Genomic DNA, 19606 nt, shown 5'->3' on the forward strand with positions numbered 1-19606 from the left:
CTGAATGAATTTTAGCCAGCAAAGATTGTTCCACAAAGATCGCGATCAGATAACTCTACAGAAACTCTGCAAGTATAAACAAACAGTGCAAAAAGAAATAGTGAGAGCGGACAGTCAAAGAGCAACAACAGCAACAACAACACTCCTTAAACTTCAGTTTGATTTTAATTTCATCAGCAGCGTATTAAATATCGGTATGTACACGTTTGAAAGTTACATAGAAAAAATATAGTATTACAGTAGGCCTGTTTGTTAGTAGCTTGTTACACAGTTACCTCCTTGGCAGGTATTGGCCTCCTCTGAACTACATGAAATACTCATCTTTTATCTTTGAAGAAGCCTTTGTCCGTGCTGCTCTCTCTGACGGTGACTGTCAGGAAGTTCAAGGTGACATCGGTTATGGTCACAGTGTCCAGGTGAGCGAAACAGGGGGTCCAGGATGAGGCTGGATGCTCGGAGGATTCGTGGATGGAATCGGTGTGTGAAGGTGAAGCTTGTTCCCGGGGAAGAGAGTTCTCGTTCGCTGCAGGCCGCTTCATGCTCAAACAGTGAATCCTGTGCCTCCCCTGCTCGCTTTTGCGCAAATCCGAAGCTAATGCGCACGGGTAAGAGAAGCCCGCGCCCCCCAAATGTCTCTGCTCGCTGTGGGATTTGGGTGTTATCGTGGTTTCCTCCTGAAACCTCTTGGTCAACTGCATGAGGCAGTGATCTGACGTCTCCCCGTGATGATGCGGGCGTCGGCTGTGGTGAGACGTGGGCTCATTCGTGAACTTGCTACGTTTGACGTCTGGCTCTGCTGAGCTGCTGCCGTCGTCTTTATCATAATGCATGTGCATTTTGGGTTTGCGTCCTCTCTTTTTGGGGAACTGCTGAGCAGCTGCTGGAGTTGTTCTGGGTCTTCTCTCCAACTCTGGTGGGCGAATGTGGACACTTTCCCCTCTGTTGACCGCGCTGGGCGGGAAGATTGTGGGAACCACGGTGCGCAAACCCTCCCTGGCCCTCGGTGTTATGATAGGCTCGGGGATGGGATAGGAAACCTGGATCCCTCTGGGAGCCTCTCTTCTAAATTCATACGTCTTTTCTTTGGCTTTGGCTTTGGCCTGAGGAAGCAAAAAAAAGAGAAGAGAAAAAAACCCAATTACATTTGTGACGAAAAGTTTCCCAGAATTGAAAATTTTAAGTCTCTTGAGCAAATGTAAAGTTTTAGAGGCCTTGACCTAAAGTTTCTGTGATTTAAAGGGAATGAAAGGCTGTAAGAATGAAAATACTGTTAATATTCACATGTAAAGTCATGTAAAGTTCTTTGTCCAACATTACATGACCAGAAACCTTTGAGAAAAGAGATCTTTGGAGACATTTTTTCAAACTTACAATTGTTTTCAAAAAACTGAAACCACAGCACAGTGGCATCAAAGTTTATAGGAGTGCACACATCACTGAAATGATTCAGCCTGTGTACACATGAAGCCACGCCTCGGAAAGACAAGCGAATAAAACGGAATACCCAGAAATAAATACAAACACTCACCTTTAAAAGAAATGTCTCAGGCTTGGGTCCCCTCTTTTTCGGCCCGAACATCTCCCTTTCTCGCTCCCTGAAGAATTTTTATAAATCGTTAAAAGAGTCCGCACGACACAATAAACAATTATTTTTCATTAAGTCAATGATTAAATTGGAACATCTCATTTTACTGGACTATGGGCTGAAATTCAACCAGCTTCCATCAGCTTTCACTTGTAAGCTAAATACAAATCGAATAAAGCGAAATATATATGCATCTGTTTGGGATTTATTTATTTATTTTAAATGGGTGACATCACATCTTGCAGCTACTTAAAGTGGCTCTGCTGACACTTTCCTGTCAGGAATGGGGATGTGGGGCTCATAGATTTAAACCCAGACTAAATGTTTTATTTAAAGTGACACTTTTGCAAAATGCGCGGTGCCAACTCGATTCTGCAGGGAGAGGGAGAGAGAGGCCTACTTGTTTCACTGTCAAACCCTCACCTCTCTTCGAAGGCAGAGAAGAGACGTGCATCCAGAATGTTTTCCTCCGGCTCCCAAGTGCTGTACCTACGTCACAACAACCGAGAGGAGAGGTGTTTGGCGACACACAGACACACACTGAGAAACGCTCATTTGTCAATGCGCAAAAACACGCGCTCCTGACACTTTTATCAAAGCAATCTCGCTTTGCTCGCTCTGCAATTACAGACTACGTAGCAGGACAGTGACGCATGGTGAACTCAGCCATTGCTAAAGCTAGTGTAGACTTCAACACATCTCAGCGGGCTGAAAGCGAGATGTGTTCAAACACCTGCCAGGTGCACACGAGCCAGCAGGCGCACGGCACACGGCACCGCCGTACACCGAGTGCGTGAAATGCATTTTATTTTATTTTTAAAACAAACCACACATCCACAAAGCTGAGTAACGCCACACTGTGTGATGGTGCAGTTGTGCAAGCGGCCAGGATGGAGCGCTGTCCTTCACAGCTTCGGTTATTATACTCACTTCTGAGACCAACCCTTCCATTTCACGAGATATTCCCAACGACCCTGCAAAAACAGACCCACAACAGAGTCAGGTTATCAAATGTCTACGTGTCGACACTGCAAACGCACATGTTTGCGTTAGAGACGCAGAGACACAGCCTGCGGGTGGAGGAAAAAAAACAGCGAATACCCGTCTGATTCGCCGTTTAATGATGGACTCGGCTGCGAAGACGCTCTCACCGACAGCCGAGAGCTCCATGGTTCACCATGCACCTCGTTTATTTCTGTGTTTTTTATTATTTTTGGCTTCCCCTCGTCCTCTTCGGGTTGTTTAATTCCGCACATCCCATAATACGCACAACAGGACGTCATCACGTCTTTTTCTGTTGCCAGGCGCCGCGGTCGGTAGGACGGATCGTGGCGGAGCTCATTGGCTCAGTTGTTGCTACGTGCTCCGGATTTCTGAGTGAATGGGGCGGAGTCTTGTGCTGTGGCTGCCGTACAGGAATGTCTGGCACAGTGGACTAAGCAAAGTCAGAGGGTCTCGGAGCGGGTCTACTGACCCCCCCAGAGGTCCATGAGGGGGTACAAAGAGCCCTCCCCTACACGGCGAGAAGAAAACGCTGAATTCCACTAGAATAAAAAAGAAACGCGAACAAAGATGGAAGACTAACTCCTTTATTTAATGAAAGATTGTATACTTAAAAAGCTCAAATAAAGGTGTAAAAAATCCACAAAATATAAGTCTATAAAAAGCAGAAGCATGAACTACTCAGCGCTAAAATAACAGGCTAATAATTATTATGATAATAATGACATGCAGATGCAAATGTATTAAATGAAACCGTATCAAGCTTGTACTGAGTAACCCCGGGTTACTGTTTTAACTGATCTACAGATCTAAATAATTTTTTTAATGACCTGTTTATTATAAAAACATAATTTAATGTTAGATGTAAGCAGTGTCGTGTTCACACGCCGAGTCTCTAAAGAAGGTTGTTCCCACTTGTTCCCATTGCTCCGTCCTTGAAACACTTTCACTGTCTGTGTCCATAATTCAGCCAGCATGGCTCAAATTACATAATAGATAATAGAAATATTATTTAAAAATACGAATTTTAAAATTGTCTGTTTTTAGCGGCAATTCCGGGACCTACTGGTGTAAATCTTTATGGCAGAAGAGAAATCTCTGGCACATAAAACAAAGTCGGTTTGTTTTAATTTGCTATTTCAATGGCAACAGTTATGGAAACGATTGTTACAAGAAGATCTAAAGAGTATGAAGAGCAAATTTACGATTTAATTTTAAGTTCTGCAAATTAACGCACAAGCAGCAGCATCCTGTCAGAGTTTATCCTGGGAAGATGTGAGAGGAAACAACATGTCAGGGACTTTGAAACTTTGAGGAGAAAAAACTGTCCAAGTGAAATTTACAATCAAAATTGTAAAATTTAAAGGATAATCAGATTTTATCTGCTAACAACATTTTCCATGCCCATACAGGTCAGTGCTTACAAAGACTTTGTCAGCTTTCACATGTTTAAATAAGCGTTTTAAGATCAGGACTTGACGCAAAATATAAAGTCGCGATAAACAATTTTCTGGAGACACTTCTAAATATGAATCTGTGCATTTCCTATTTGTCAGGAATGATAAAACATTACACATTAGATTTACATTATTTTTGGATAATAATACACTCCCACCAATTAGTATAGAATAGAATCGAAAAATCCTTTAACTGTCCCACAAGGGGAAATCTGGTTGTAACAGCAACCAGAAAGACACATATACAAACAAACAGTACACAGGACACAGAGCAGAAACATACACAATGTTTTTCTTACATATTTACATCAAGGACAATGGTTACTATAAACAGAGTAATGTATGGGCAAACTAATTAAAAAAACAATTACAATAACCTCTGATCTTAATTAAAATCGCGGTGTTTTGTTGAACGCAGGATGGTGCAAACCTAAAGCTAGAAATTGGGCTGAATCACGTACAAAACTTCATCACAATTCAACCAAAACCACCTGTCAGCCAGCGAGAAATCGTATTTGGCATCGCTGTCAAAGAATGTTCCAACTGAATGAATTTTAGCCAGCAAAGATTGTTCCACAAAGATCGCGATCAGATAACTCTACAGAAACTCTGCAAGTATAAACAAACAGTGCAAAAAGAAATAGTGAGAGCGGGTGGACAGTCAAAGAGCAACAACAGCAACAACAACACTCCTTAAACTTCAGTTTGATTTTAATTTCATCAGCAGCGTATTAAATATCGGTATGTACACGTTTGAAAGTTACATAGAAAAAATATAGTATTACAGTAGGCCTGTTTGTTAGTAGCTTGTTACACAGTTACCTCCTTGGCAGGTATTGGCCTCCTCTGAACTACATGAAATACTCATCTTTTATCTTTGAAGAAGCCTTTGTCCGTGCTGCTCTCTCTGACGGTGACTGTCAGGAAGTTCAAGGTGACATCGGTTACGGTCACAGTGTCCAGGTGAGCGAAACAGGGGGTCCAGGATGAGGCTGGATGCTCGGAGGATTCGTGGATGGAATCGGTGTGTGAAGGTGAAGCTTGTTCCCGGGGCAGAGAGTTCTCGTTCGCTGCAGGCCGCTTCATGCTCAAACAGTGAGTCATGTGCCTCCCCTGCTCGCTTTTGCGCAAATCCGAAGCTAATGCGCACGGGTAAGAGAAGCCCGCGCCCCCCAAATGTCTCTGCTCGCTGTGGGATTTGGGTGTTATCGTGGTTTCCTCCTGAAACCTCTTGGTCAGCTGCATGCGGCAGTGATCTGATGTCTGCCCGTGATGATGCGGGCGTCGGCTGTGGTGAGACGTGGGCTCCCTCATGAGCTTGCTATGTTTGGCGTCTGGCTCTGCTGAGCTGCTGCCGTCGTCTTTATCATAATGCATGTGCATATTGGGTTTGCGTCCTCTCTTTCTTTCTAGAACTGCTGGGACACTTGGAACGTCAGAGCAGCTGCTGGAGTTGTGTTGGGTCCTCTCTCTCTCCCCCTCTGTTGACCGCGCTGGGCGGGCAGATTGCTGGATCCACTGTGCGCAATCCAGCAATCTGGCCCTTTTCTTTGGCTTTGCCTAAGGAAGCAAAAAAAAAAGGCCTTCTTGTGCTTTTTATTAACAAAAACGGTGCAAAAATAAAGCTTCACGTCGACTTTATGTGTAGTGTTCAAGTAGAAAAGGATTTTTCTTCCGAAGTGCAGAGTAGCTGAAATACATTTGTGACGAAAAGTTTCCCAGAAATGAAAATTTTTCCCCTCCTGTCTGGAGGGGAGAGGGAAGGGAAACAGGAGATCAAAGGAGGGAGGAACAACTAAGCTGCAGTGCCTCTGCACCTCACTGTACAATACCTTGTGCAATACTTTTTGTAAATAGTCAACAGTGCAATAGACTCAATACTTGAAATGTGCAATTCACTTGTATTTTTATTTTTTATTCCTATTTATTCTATTTATCCCCTTTGTATATTTTATTTATATTTGTCTCTGTATTTATATATGTGTGTGTGTGTGTGTGTGTGTGTGTGTGTGTGTGTGTGTGTGTGTGTGTGTATATATATATATATATAACAGTTCTGTAACTGTAACTTCGGTCGTTGCTGTGCTTTTTTTGGAAGTCGAATTTCCCAGAGGAACCCACCCGAGGGATTAATAAAGTTCTATCTTATCTTATCTTATCTAAATCTTAAGTCTCTTGAGCAAATGTAAAGTTTTAGAGGCCTTGACCTAAAGTTTCTGTGATTTAAAGGGAATGAAAGGCTGTAAGAATGAAAATACTGTTAATATTCACATGTAAAGTCATGTAAAGTTCTTTGTCCAACATTACATGACCAGAAACCCTTGAGAAAAGAGATCTTTGGAGACATTTTTTTAAACTTACAATTGTTTTCAAAAAAGTGAAACCACAACACAGTGGCATCAAAGTTTATAGGAGTGCACACATCATTGAAATGGTTCAGCCTGTGCACATGAAGCCACGCCTCGGAAAGACAAGCGAATAAAACGGAATACCCAGAAATAAATACAAACACTCACCTTTAAAAGAAATGTCTCAGGCTTGGGTCCCCTCTTTTTCGGCCCGAACATCTCCCTTTCTCCCTGAAGAATTTTTATAAATCGTTAAAAGAGTCCGCACGACACAATAAACAATTATTTTTCATTAAGTCAATGATTAAATTGGAACATCTCATTTTACTGGACTATGGGCTGAAATTCAACCAGCTTTCATCAGCTTTCACTTGTAAGCTAAATAAAAATCGAATAAAGCGAAATATATATGCATCTGTTTGGGATTTATTTATTTATTTTAAATGGGCGACATCACATCTTGCAGCACAGCATCCTATCAGAGTTTATCCTGGGAAGATATGAGAGAAAACAACATGTCAGGAACTTTGAAACTTTGAGTTGCTATAGAGTTATTTAAAATAATGCACACAAACGCTTACATACTCTGTCTATAATAATAATAACAATAATATTAATAATGAAATATTTTTTTAAATGGCTTTCTTTCTGCTTGGACAGATCAGCCATTTATTTATTCATTTATTTAATTTTAAATAATTACTTATTGAGAACATAAAATCATTTCCAGTTATTAAAGAAATTATCAGAAAAAAATGCAGAAATTGTTGGCTTCATCATCATCATCATTATTATTATTATTATTATTATTATTATTATTATTATTATTATTATTATTATTATTATTAGTATTACATTTTCTGGAATATCTTTGATATTTTTTAATGCGATTGTAACATTTATTCTGAGTATTGATTACTGGGGCAGGACTGTGCCTTCCAGTTGTATTTTCTGTGGGGCTCATGTTCGTTAAAATAATGCATGAAAATAAAATTAGATAAAAATAATATTAATAATAATGCATTTGGGCTTCTCTTGAATGAGTGGGTTTTTATTCTTAAACAGTCCTTATCACAGTGAATTGTTAGGCCATCCACGCGTGTCTTTCTGATGTCAGTCAGAAAGGTTTCCAGGTTTGAAATGTATTCCGCGCAGTTTATTTCACGTTGCTCTGAACAGCAAAAACACGAGGACGGTGCTTGAAATGCGCAATTTTCGTTCCAAGATTCTGCGACTTTTTTCCTCCTAAAGTTTATCTATTGACATGACAAACAGGCAAAGCTGCACGACCAGCTCAGAGTACGAGAGTGTATCAGTTGAATAAGTAAAGCAAGTCTCTGCACGGATTATTTGACATTAAACCTTCATGCTGATGTTGCGTTTGGCTGTGTGCGCGCTGCTGATCTGTTTTGATTGATAGTTTTTGGTCCATTGGCAATTTGTTTTGTCTTAAAGACTCTGCTTCGTCCACAGATGGATTGATCATGAAATTTTAAGATGATTAAAAATATTATCTGTAGAGGCAAAATCTCTCTCTATATATATGTATATGTATGTGTATTTGTGTATATATTTCGCCCCTGATCTCTGATCTTGAATTTTCACATGAGCACCTCAAACAACACCTCAAGTGAAACTCTTGGAAACAGGAGGACAGAGGCGGACAGATGCTGAATGTAATTGAATTTATGTGAATCACTTAAACGTTTAATCTCATGTTTGGGACCTACTGAATGAAATTACCCCCCCCCCCCCCCCCCCCCTCTAAAAAAAAGAAATCAGGAAGGAGGCACTCAGTCTGCTCTGAGGAGAGGTGCAGCACCAATTTGTCCGTCTTTACTCTCGATCGTCTGAGAGATCGTGGATAATTGGCTGATAAACTTGTGCTGCTGTCTGTTTTTTCTCTTCTTCTTTTTTTAAATTTCCCAGCAGTGGAGCAGACAAAGGCGGGAGCGCAGCGGACAAAAGATGCGTGGTGGCTGCCGTCGAAATATGAACCACCATTTTGATAGTCATAGCCTGTAGACCGACATTTCCTGTCGGTACTAGAATGGCTGTACAGCCTACACTGCTTCTGCAGAGGCAGAGAGCGGACTGGGGCGTGCTGACAGGAGGCAGCCGCACATACAGACACGTTGCTGCTTCTGCGGCTCTCCATATTTGGCTGCGAGTCGGTGAAAAGTGGGTCTGCAGGAGCCGCAATGGCGACAGCCGTACATGAATAAACAGAGCTGGCTCTGTGAGAACATTATTGGCTCTCTGGTTTCTGGGCAACTGCTGCGCACAGCTCGCTGTCCTACTTACCGGGCGACATTTTCTGCTCAAGGTGGCTGCTCAGATGTTTTAAAAACAACAACAAAAAAACCCACAAGCGAGAAGATGTGAAGCCGTGTGGCTTTGACCTGCAGCCTGAATCAGACTTGAGCGCATGATTTGAATTAGAAAGCATTATCTACAACAGCAAACGCAACCGCAGCTCCATGTCTAATTTCTCACCAGAACCTCTTTCAGGTTTCTTTAAGGCGCGGGGGGGGGCTATATGTGTTTTAATTGCTCTTTTGAAAGGAATGAGCTCCATTAAAAAAAAAAAAAAAGATGCTTAAGGAAATTTTTAAAAAGGGAGAAAATGAAGAGCCTTCGCTTCTATTTTGAATCCCTTCATATTTCTGTCGTTTCTGGGGTGTCGCAGGCCTCCAGCGGTCCACGCGCAGGGATTTAAATTAGAGAAGTGATCCCTGCTGCTCGCGCACTCCTGCGAGGCTGCACTGCTGAGATGAAACCGACACTGTGTGCAGGCTGCTGCTGGGTACGATGATAAAGGGGGTATGTGAAACATCACACTTGGTCTATAAATATGTTCCCCTGTTAAAACATGTTTCGGTTTCCTATAGCTGCTGATGCATGACTGGCTCACAGGTTCAAAGCCACGGAAGGCCTGTAGAGAGAGCCTCACGCATAGAGAGAGCGAGAGAGATTTCAAAAGCCAGGGTGGAAAAAAGCTGCATGAAATATATAAGATATAGGAAAATATCGACTAAGCTTCACCACTCTGAAAACAGAGTATGCGTTTATTTGCCAGTTTCAGTCGACCGCACACCTTCCGGTGGGCCTGTTAGGATTCATCGAGCATTTGAGACTTCAGCAGGTCACCTCAGCTCCCCAAAATGGCCACAAATACATTTCCAGTTCATCCACAAATAAATGATTCCTGGATAAATAAATAGTAACTCATAATCTATTGCCCGCTTTAGCTGAAAGTCTGGTTAATTAAGTCTATATTACAAGATTATTAAGGGGCCATTTCCAAAACGAAATCTCAGAGAAAGAGGGGGAATGGCCTGAAATGTTCGATAAAGGTTTGAGAGTGTCATTTAGACCGGAAGTGAGCTCATTCTTGTAAAAATGCCAGCAGATTACCTCCTCATTATATGCGTCACCTATTGTGCCTGCAGTCTTCCACCTACGTAGGTGGAAAAATGCATTTGTTTATCAAAGAGGTTGATTTTTTTTCCTCTCTGAAAATCAAGAAACTGATATAGTTGGTCTCCTAAAAACTAACTCTAAGTTGGCATTAATGTCAAGATTACAGGGCAGCTAGTTCGCCCCCCCACGCCCCCACCCAAAAAATAATAATAAAAAAAAAAAATAGAAGAAAGCGACGTTAAATGGTTCACTTTGCTCCGGGATCACTTTTAATTAAACCTGGCAATAATATATTAATTATTAAAGTAATTAAAGGACTTCACATGACTCGTTCTGTAACGATAGAGCACCATTGTGGCCCTCTTTTGTAGGTTTTCATTTCCTTATATGGTTGTTTGATTTTGATCAGTCAGCTGTCACTGACAGACAATGACTTGACTAAAGAAACAACCAAAATACACCTCACACATTTCTCCGGGCCTTTCTGTTTGTCACACCATGCAAATGTTATGCCTCTAATCAGTTTGTAATCCTCTTATAACAGAGTAGATTGTTTCTCCGTACAGTTTCAGACCTGGCTCCAGGCTCCCCGGGCCTTCATAAAGTCTGGAAGAGGCCCACAGAGTTTGAAGGTGTCAAGAAAGGTCAGTGTTTAGAGATGATTCACAAAAAGTCGTGCACTCGAGTATCAGCCCTTTCTGTATGATGACAGTGCAGAAAAACTTGCTGTGTCATTGTGCCGCAGGCCACACAGACCTGTTTTACAGCAAGCTGGAAACACAATAAAGCCTCCTAGCAGACTGGTTTTTTTTTTCAAACCTCTTATTGTTGACGTCCTTTCCTTTCTGCATTGTGCTGGACGGCACAATGCAAAACAGCATCAGGCCAAACACCCTCCATGAAGACTTTCTTCTTGATAAAATCTAAGAATTACATAACCTCCTTCCTTCAGCAGATTTTAGATTCCTGCTCTGGATCAAGCTGCTATAGAAAAATAATTCTTGGGTAAGGTTTTAATAATACAAGTGACCGGTGCAGTTGTGCAATACAGAGCGCTCTTTGTGTGGGGTCATTAGTGATTATGCAACATGATCTGTTTTCCTATTTTGTTTTTGCTTAACAGCCAAGTTAATGTTTCTAAAGTTTAACGCTTCATTCTGTCCAAGCGTGAGCCAGGAGGCTTCAGACAAACTGCAGGGTGAGAGCATTGATACGCACGGCGGTTTTTACTGGAACTCTAAAGGGCGGCCGTGAAACGTTAGCCCATAAAAGGAAGCCAGTTCAAATTATAAACTGACAGCGCTCCCAGTTTGCCCCCAGCAGATATCAGTGCCACACATCAGAGGTCAAATCTCTTTCTTTATTGTGAAACATACCAGTCAGTAAGCTGCGCCAACAGCTGTAAGTCAGCCAACTCCAGGTATAACATACTTTATAACAATCATTTTGACTTTTGAAATGAGTGCAAGAAGGAATGAACAGAGTAAGGTGAAAGGAGGGGACGGGAAGAAGTAGCAAACAGACTCAAAATCATCCGAGAGGGCGAAACTCTTCAGTGGATTCACGCAACTTCTGATGCAGCAGACATCTGGGAAATGCTTCTCGAACGACATGCTCAGTGTCAATAAATATGCACTCTTCATTTTTAACATTATAGCATTTTTAGCATTCTCACTGGCTTTAAATGTGCATAAGACAGCCGTTTAGACTCAAATGTAGGGTACATCCAACAGCTTTGACATTTGAATTCTCAGCAGCATAGTCGAAACAGCTCGCACTCATCGGATTGCATGTAACAGTATACAAAGTCAGTCTCGTAACTCACATTTAATCTCTGTAGCATACTCATTTATGACCCTGGCAGCTTTCTTTTTTTCCTTGTACAACAAATAGTCCTCACTTGTACTCCTCAGATCATAGGATGAGCTTTGAAAGAAAAATGAGATGAATGTTGTAAAGCAGTGTGACGTTAAGCCTTCTAACAAGACTAGCAGTGTTTTAAACTCCAGCAATATATCAGCAGTATGGTAATAAACCCCAATCTAATCAAGGGAGGGGGTGATCTTGACGGGAAGACACGTTTGATAAATGACACCATCTTCTTCATGTGCAACGGGCCTTTAAAAGTCTACATGTTATTTATTTATTTTCCTAAAATGATTCTTAAGTGGGAGAATGTGCAATATATTAGCAGATTGTGCAGGTTGCATCGGCTGCTGACTGCTTTTGCAGCGTCCCAGTAAAAAGAAAAGGCTGGGAACGTCACTTAAAAGCCGTCGTTGCAGCTGAGTGTGTCCCACTGTTGCCACTGTGTTTACACAGTTTTCAGACGCACCTGCTTTCCAAATTTGCATTTCATGGGCAATCATAATCCTTAAACCAAGCTGCAAACAAAACAGGCCATTTCAGTGTCAGGGTATTTGTCTGGGATTTAAAAAAAACCCCACAAAAAACAAAGAAAAATCAAAGAGACTAGCTGTTTCTCTGGTAGTAATGACACAAGTAAACGTGTGGAAAATGTAATTAAGTGCTTTCGAATTGATCTTTGATCAGCATATACTCAACAACGTCCTCTCTAGCTTCTATCAGGACCAAAATAAGAGATACCGTTAATACAAAAGACGTATAAACCTTCATACATCTCGGGTTATAAGTTTGGTACAGGTATGAAACAACAGCAAAAGTTTCCCATCAAGCTCCGTATGACAAATTAACAGATTTTAAACCAGAAATTATTTTCTTTTCTCGGTGAATATTTCCACCTGAATGTATTCGCTCAAATCCTCGAGGGCACTTTCTTGGCTATGACGTCACAGAGAGGAGTTACAGTATAAAACATTATAAGAAACATATTGAATTTTCATGATAAATTATAAATTTCCATATATACAAAATTCTGGTGTTTTTCTTCTTTTCTTTCTTTCTTCTTCTTTTTTTTTTTTAAACATATGCACATATGAACAGGATCGTCCAATTGGTAAACACTAGTCCCGTTTTATCAATAGTTTCTTAGAAAGAAACGTATTCCTTGAAGGTTACAGTGAGACTGTTTGTTGTGATGTCAGTGATGATGATATTTCCCATAAAAGGGGAGGTTTTTTTAACAGGCGCTTCTTTAGATGCCTCTGTGGATATCTGCGTGTCCTCTGTCACAGGAGGTGCATCTTTGACAGCAGGCTCTGGCTCCGGCGGCGTTTCTGCTGGAGCTTGCTTCTTAGTCTTTGGGCAGCTGAGGTCCATCGGCTCCTCTTGACTACCCAAATCCTCGTACGTACATACACCGCTCTGGCGTGGGCCGTTGCAGTGGAGGTCCATAGGTTTATCCTGAGGTGGCGTGACCACAGTGCTGGGCACGCTGAAGCTCCTCGAACTCAGGTAGATTTTGGATACACTCCTATCCTCCACGGGATCGGAGAGCTTTCTCTTGCGGTCAGCGGGAAAAGAAGGGATCCGGATCTGGTCGACAGCTGTTGGCGTTGGAATGTTGGTGTCAACAGCCCAAGAAGTCATAGGAGAGCTAGCGGTCAGCTGTAAGGGTAAATCGTCCGGTAAATCAGCTTGACCACGAGCCACTTCGGTGTTGTATTCCTCTGCTGTGCTTGGTGAAGGTTTGGAGAAATGCCTGTCCTTTGGGGAACACTTTATAGGATGCTCCGCTACAGAGAGGGAACTTCCATTACAAATCTCTTTGGGGATACCGTTCTCCAGGTGCTCCTCCAATTTGGTTGCATGTGCTGGGTTGTTTTCTGACGTCTTCATGTTTTGGGGTTTGTCTTCCCTTGATGATTCCCCGTGTTTACCCTTTGCACCGTGAACCTTGTTACTGTCCATATATTTGCTCATGACAATAACAATACGTCCGTTCTTGTTTTTATTCTTGATTATCTTCATTTTGCTGCTAATAGCACTCGGCAGGGTTGCATCCTTGGGATTGGGCTTAAGGGCGTGCTCACTCTCCGCCTCTTTAACAGCCGGTTTCCTCACTTCCACGGCCAGCTCCTTGACTTTGCTCAGGCAGCCTGTGTCTTTGTCACGGATCCACTTCTGCTGCAGGGCCAGAGGTAAGTTCCAGCCTGGATTTGCAGGTTTACTCGCTGCCTCCTGAACTTTAACCACCTCTTTGAGCCTAGAGGCCTGCGTGTCGTACATATTTGGGTCGGGCTCATAGTGGTGGTGCTTCTTGCTGTTTAGCTGATAGATGAACTTCTTCTTGTTGCTGGCCAGCTGGTCACCGGGGACCTCCTGGCTGCTGGGCTGGTACTGATGGTGCTTCTTGCTGTTCAGCTGGTATTGCTGAGGCTGGGAGCGCTGCTGTGCCTGAATGGGATCAGACTTCAGGTTGCCTTCTGCATCCTGAGATGTTTCTTCAAAACCAGCAGGAATGCTTGATCTTCGGGCAAACGAGGGCACCTTCAATAAGAGATGAGACTCAATTCAGCAATTTACCCACATTTAGACAAAGCTTGCACTGTACTCCACAATACGGTAACAAAATAAAGAAAATGTGAGAAAACTGACTGAAATTCTGGGATTGTTTAAAGTAAAATTAAAGCTCTTAACCAGAGAAGGGTTAGGGTTAAGTAACATACCGACCTTATTATGGAATCTCTGCTTATTTGGCAACACTAAAGGGAAGTGCTTATAACAGCCAAAATGCTTGTGCAAGATTTGTTTTCAGAAGTAGTAGTTTTTCTAAACTGCTCCACCGAATTTGTCATGCATATTTTTTAAAACTGAAAACTGAACTGAGTACACTAAGATAGCTTCATTAAGACATTAGTCATAACAGAATTGTGTGGTCAGGCTTGACAAAGGGGTGACTGTACCTCAGGAGGTGCAGCAGGTCATCTAATAATAGGAAGGTTGGTGGTTTGAAGTATACTGAAACCCAAGTTACTCACCGATGCTTTCACTGGAGTATGAATGTGTGTGTGGAAGTACAGCAGCAAAGCGCTGCATAAGAACCAGTCCATTTACAAAGCCGTTTGTTCTTTTATGGGTTGGGCATAAAAAATAATAAACTAACATTTGTTGCTTGAAGACCTAATATAAAAAATTATAAAACCTATCAGTGATCGAATAAAACTATCCAACGAGCTCTCAGCTCGCCGCCACCCTCCCACCATGTTGCCCCCTCCTGCTTTACCAGTACAGGCCGACCACGCTGACGTCAGAGACGCGGTAGCCGAACGATTTGACTATGACCTCAGGTCAGTGAAGTGCCACCTGACGTGTCACGCTCCATCTCAGATTGTCGGCCACGTGTGACTCTGGCAGGATGGTATGCCTCTTAAGGAGTGACAGTCCATAACAATCAGCTCCGAGTCGCTCAAAATATATAATCACACTTGGCTCAGGTCATGTAAGCTCAGGCCTTTAAATGCCTGAGCTGAGGAAATTAAAGCGGAATGCTGCTTTGAACCATATATTTTCGTCTTGGGATAACAAATGGCAACATGAAAGAAAACATTTCCACTGGTACTGATTCACTTGGTTCAAAAAACAATGAAAAAAAAACCCCTCAGGCATAAGACCCAGTTTCAGAATGAGTGAGGAGTGAAATTCAGCTGCACCCACCCCCCCCCCTTTAAAAAAACCAAAGAAAGAAAGCAACACACGATAACAAGACAGCAGCTCTAGCACACCTGACAGTATCCCTCTTGTTTAAGCCTTTGACAGATTCAGTGGAAATGTTTCTACGGAAACCGTGTTGTGATGACTCATACAATACCTGGAGAAAAAGATGTTTTGGTTTCGGCCCACGTTTTCGATATCCCATCAGCTGCTCTTGCCTCTCTCTGTGAAAACAAAGAATAATGGCATTAAATCTCATGCAACATGCTCGTCTCCCATAAACATATAAAATGCTTCATTTCCCAGACATCTTTAGAAACCTACACGTCTGACGCTTGAATTATTCAAGGTCAAAAGTGGAATTTTGATTTAGAGGACTAATGAATGCCCGCATGTGACCCACTGCAAAGCATTATGGTCCTTATTTGCATAGCTCTCCATGGTAATCGGTCCATTCCTTATTCTCATTATACTGAAGAAATTCAATTAAGGCTAAAGCAGGGAGAATCTCAAACATCCTCCCTCCTACAGCACACCCTTCCCTCTTCTTACATTCAATCTCTAATTAGGGTCATGAGGTACAAATGAAAAGGGATAAATACTACATTGTGGAGTACATCTGGGATACACCCTAATGCCAGGCCTTGTGCAAGACAACGCCTACACTTTGAAAGTGCAGGGTGAAGAGTATCAGATTAATAACAAACATCTACTGGAGCTGTTTTTATTGAGGGAGGAGATGCAGACGTGTGTTTTTGTAGTTGCACTGGCTAGACCAGGCCCGGTCTTTGAAATATTGCTCCCTGATATAAACCTCTACTCATCACTTGGCTCATAAATAACAGCAGTGGGCGAAGGCCGGCTGTACACAGGCGTCACCAGGCGCGAGTAAAGCCAGCCTATTGTTGCTACAGATGTTCAAACTATCGGCGCTGCCAGAAGATTGCCACAATAAACAGTCGACGTTGTTATAATGTGTATGATTTCAAAAGGGCGACTAACGGGGTGACCCCTATTCACAGAAGATTTGGCAATTACAGACTCCCTCGTCGAATCCCATCCCCCATCCACTGGGAGCAGAGAGGAATCCACACACACACACACACACACACACACAGTGCAGAGGCAGCACTCCATGACCATCAGCACACAGCCACACACACACAGAACCAGGCAGGCGGGCAAGCAGGCTGTGGGGGAATATGAGAGCGGTACACTGGAAACGTTGAAGAGCGCTTGCGTGTCAATTAGCCTTTTCAGAGAAGCAAATTCCTTTCCCCAGCCATCATGTCTTTACCCAGTCCCATGAGCTGCTGCCTCCTGGTCTACAGAGAGAGAAAAGATCTCAGGGGCTGCATGGGTCCAGCAACCCAGACAAGATGTAGTTGTTTGTGCGCTGTAGAGTTTGAATGAACTAACATCTCCACCTCTTAGGTAGACATTGACCCATTCTTGATTGTTTTACGGGCCTCTGGGTAAACCCAGATTGATAGCAGGCTGTCAACACAAGCATCCAAGGTCCAAAATGAAGATAATTTCATAGGATGTGTCAAAACTGAATGCTGAGCAGAAGCCAGCCTAGCCTTTTGGCAAACTAATAGTGAGGAGAATCCCATCAGGCAGCAGCGTGGCCCTCCTCACATCGAAACCCACAACAAACCTGCTGTGCTCATGTCCTGAACACTAGTCACACTCTCCACAGTGCAGCTTATCCTCTGGCTCCTGACTGCACAGCAAATTAACGCGTCAAACATTATCACGCACAGATTACACTGCCTTTTAACTGTCCTTCATGCATTTTGTGGCAAATGCACCTTCTCCTGTTTTCTCTGTTAGATTGGCCAATGGCCATCCTTGTAGCTCTCCAGGCCAAAAATAACAACAACAACAACAAAAAAAAAATCACATTTATTATGATAGATTTTTATAAAGAGAAAATGGAGGTCCTCGTGCAGATCCCTTCAGTCCATTAGCACATTGGGGAATTCTCAATATCATATCCCTAGAGTTTTTACACCAGGGAGAAAAGGAGGGGGGGTGGGGGGGGGTTAGCGCTAGAGTTACTAGCGCGCCCCTCCTCCCATGCCCTTATATGGCCATGGCTGCACTGGAGGCTGAGCGGCCTCGTCCGAAGTCCACGTCTCTCTCACCTGTGTTGAAACGCGACGAGGAGGCGCGGGTCAAGGATGTTTTCCTCTGGCTCCCATGTGTTGTATCTGCAGAGAGGAGCAAACAACTGTCAGAAAGCTGGCACGTGCAGCCTGGCTTTTCCACCCCCAGCTGACAGGCGCACAGGGCTTTGCCTATGACACACACACACACTCCCACGTCTTCACAACTAATGTGCAGTTAGAAAGGAAAGCTGTATCCAGATCTCCAGTGTAACGTAAAAACAAATGGTTCCTGCTTTGTTTTTTTTATTTTACTGTTATTAAATCAAGATGATCGAATCTGCAAGGAACCCCGCTAAGTCGCAGTGCCCGCAGCAGGTTACCAGTCATGGGGACATCCACTGGCAGAGGGGGGAAATGTCAAACAGAAAGCGTCTGTGTGAGCTCTCCAAACGCTTCTCCAGCACCAACATGCAGTCGGCCATTTTAGCACTCCTGTCTCGTAAAATTCGCTGGCAGAGCAGAAATAATTAAAACGGGATTACATGGCTGTGCCTAGCCCCCCCTTCCCTCGCATAAATTAGTGAAGGCATCCGCGGATACACTGAAACGCATACCGACCGCGCTCTTCCAGCTTCTACACACACTCACGTGCGCGCGTACAAGTCACTGTGCACGCTCGCCCTTCATGGTTTGCGTTTTTTTAAGTAACAACACTTGATCTTGTGACATAATATTGAAATGCATCGTTTCGATGCAGAATCGCTGGAAATGCATTAGAAAGCGTGCAGTAAGACTTACTTGGGAGACCAGCCTCGCCACTTGACCAGGTACTCTATCTTGCCCTGTGATGGTGGAGAAGGAGAACATTTTTTAAACCCGACATTTTCATCGTCCGCGCTTTTTTTTAACCCCCATTTCTTTCCTACAAAGACGCTTCGTGTCTCTTTACCTTTCGTATGCGCTTCTTTTCGATCCCCTCCACCGCAAAGACGTGCTCTCCAGCGGCAGGGAGCTCCATTCTCGGCTCAATCTGATCGAAAGCGGACGGGGAGTAGATGTACTGCTGGCTACGCACAGTCGATGTGCCGTCCGCTCGGTGCGTGCTGTGCGCGCTTGGTAGTTTTCCAGTTGTATCCGAATTCAACTGTATCCCCCCCACCCCACCGCTCTCCCTCTCTCTCCTTTGCACACTCCACGATCTTGGTACTGAGCGTACAGACATTCACAGTAGTGCGGCTGCGAGCAGCTCTGTTCGTGCAATAGCTTCAGCTCGCCGTGTGACGTCAGGAGGGGAGGGGGGCAGTGTGGATTGGGGGACCTTGCAGAAAGGTTTTTTTTTTTTTATCCCGAGCGTACCGGACGGCGGGACGAATGTTTGGGAATTCAAATCAATCCCAACTTTATCGTCACGAGCACGAAACCCGCCCCTGTAATGGTGCTAATGTAATGCTTTGCTGTCAAACGTAAAAGTGGAGACGCTCGTGAACACCCCAGAAGCCACTGAAATCACTCTGAATGACTTTTATTCAACTACACTTTACGCACAGGTGTAGGTAAAAGGCAGACTCGTTTGCATCAGTCATGCAAATTAAAATGAGCACGATACTCCAGCAGAAGTTAAGGTGATCTGTTTCCAGCAGTATCGGAGCAGTCGTGTAATACTGCGAGTGATTGGGGCTGAAATTCCGTTTAGTCACCTGTTTTTCTGCTGTGGAGCAAACACTGGTTTATCAAGAGACCAGTCTATAAGCGCGGGAACAAAGGTGGGCCCCGACCTTTTACGCGAGAGCCCAGTGTCACCAAAGCTCGGGCCATCACCCCACATCAGACTAGCTGACTAAGTTATTTAAAAGTAGAAGTTCTCTTTTTGTTTGCTATCCCTCTCCGTGAATCAGCACAGTTGTAGATGTGCACAGTGGAGCTTTCTAACGGCGCTGTGCAAATATAGGTCACACACGCTGAGATAGTCAAACCAGTGCCATGTTCCCTGGGCTCGGTGCTGTTAATTTGACAAACGAGAAAGGGGTTGCTGTGCAGCTTTTACTCTACCTGTGACAACTTTAAAGCAGTCGAATCAGCTCCCACAGCCCCTGATTCGACCCC

The 19606-nt window shown here is 43.4% G+C and overlaps 2 protein-coding genes and 1 pseudogene across 2 annotated transcripts; all 3 read right to left on the bottom strand.

Annotated features, from left to right (window-relative positions):
• Window positions 1-146: 146 nt before the first annotated feature.
• LOC146711316 (chromobox protein homolog 8-like) lies at window positions 147-2900 on the bottom strand. Its single transcript, XM_085454133.1, has 5 exons — window positions 2687-2900; window positions 2516-2559; window positions 2009-2074; window positions 1529-1595; window positions 147-1100 (listed from the first exon to the last, which is right to left on the bottom strand). Exons 1-5 carry the CDS (start codon window positions 2753-2755, stop codon window positions 318-320), a joined length of 1029 nt encoding a protein of 342 aa, XP_085310259.1. The 5' UTR covers window positions 2756-2900; the 3' UTR covers window positions 147-317.
• Window positions 2901-4737: 1837 nt separating this feature from the next.
• LOC146711317 (uncharacterized) lies at window positions 4738-8706 on the bottom strand (annotated as a pseudogene).
• Window positions 8707-11154: 2448 nt separating this feature from the next.
• On the bottom strand, window positions 11155-18740 carry cbx4 (chromobox homolog 4 (Pc class homolog, Drosophila)). Its single transcript, XM_085454134.1, has 5 exons — window positions 18453-18740; window positions 18302-18345; window positions 17540-17605; window positions 15547-15613; window positions 11155-14225 (listed from the first exon to the last, which is right to left on the bottom strand). Exons 1-5 carry the CDS (start codon window positions 18723-18725, stop codon window positions 12825-12827), a joined length of 1851 nt encoding a protein of 616 aa, XP_085310260.1. The 5' UTR covers window positions 18726-18740; the 3' UTR covers window positions 11155-12824.
• Window positions 18741-19606: the final 866 nt, after the last annotated feature.

Source organism: Copadichromis virginalis, linkage group LG4 (genome assembly GCF_057382275.1).
Source record: "Copadichromis virginalis isolate Kocher_CV1m ecotype Utaka linkage group LG4, C_Virginalis_male_GT1.1, whole genome shotgun sequence".
Lineage (NCBI taxonomy): Eukaryota > Metazoa > Chordata > Actinopteri > Cichliformes > Cichlidae > Copadichromis > Copadichromis virginalis.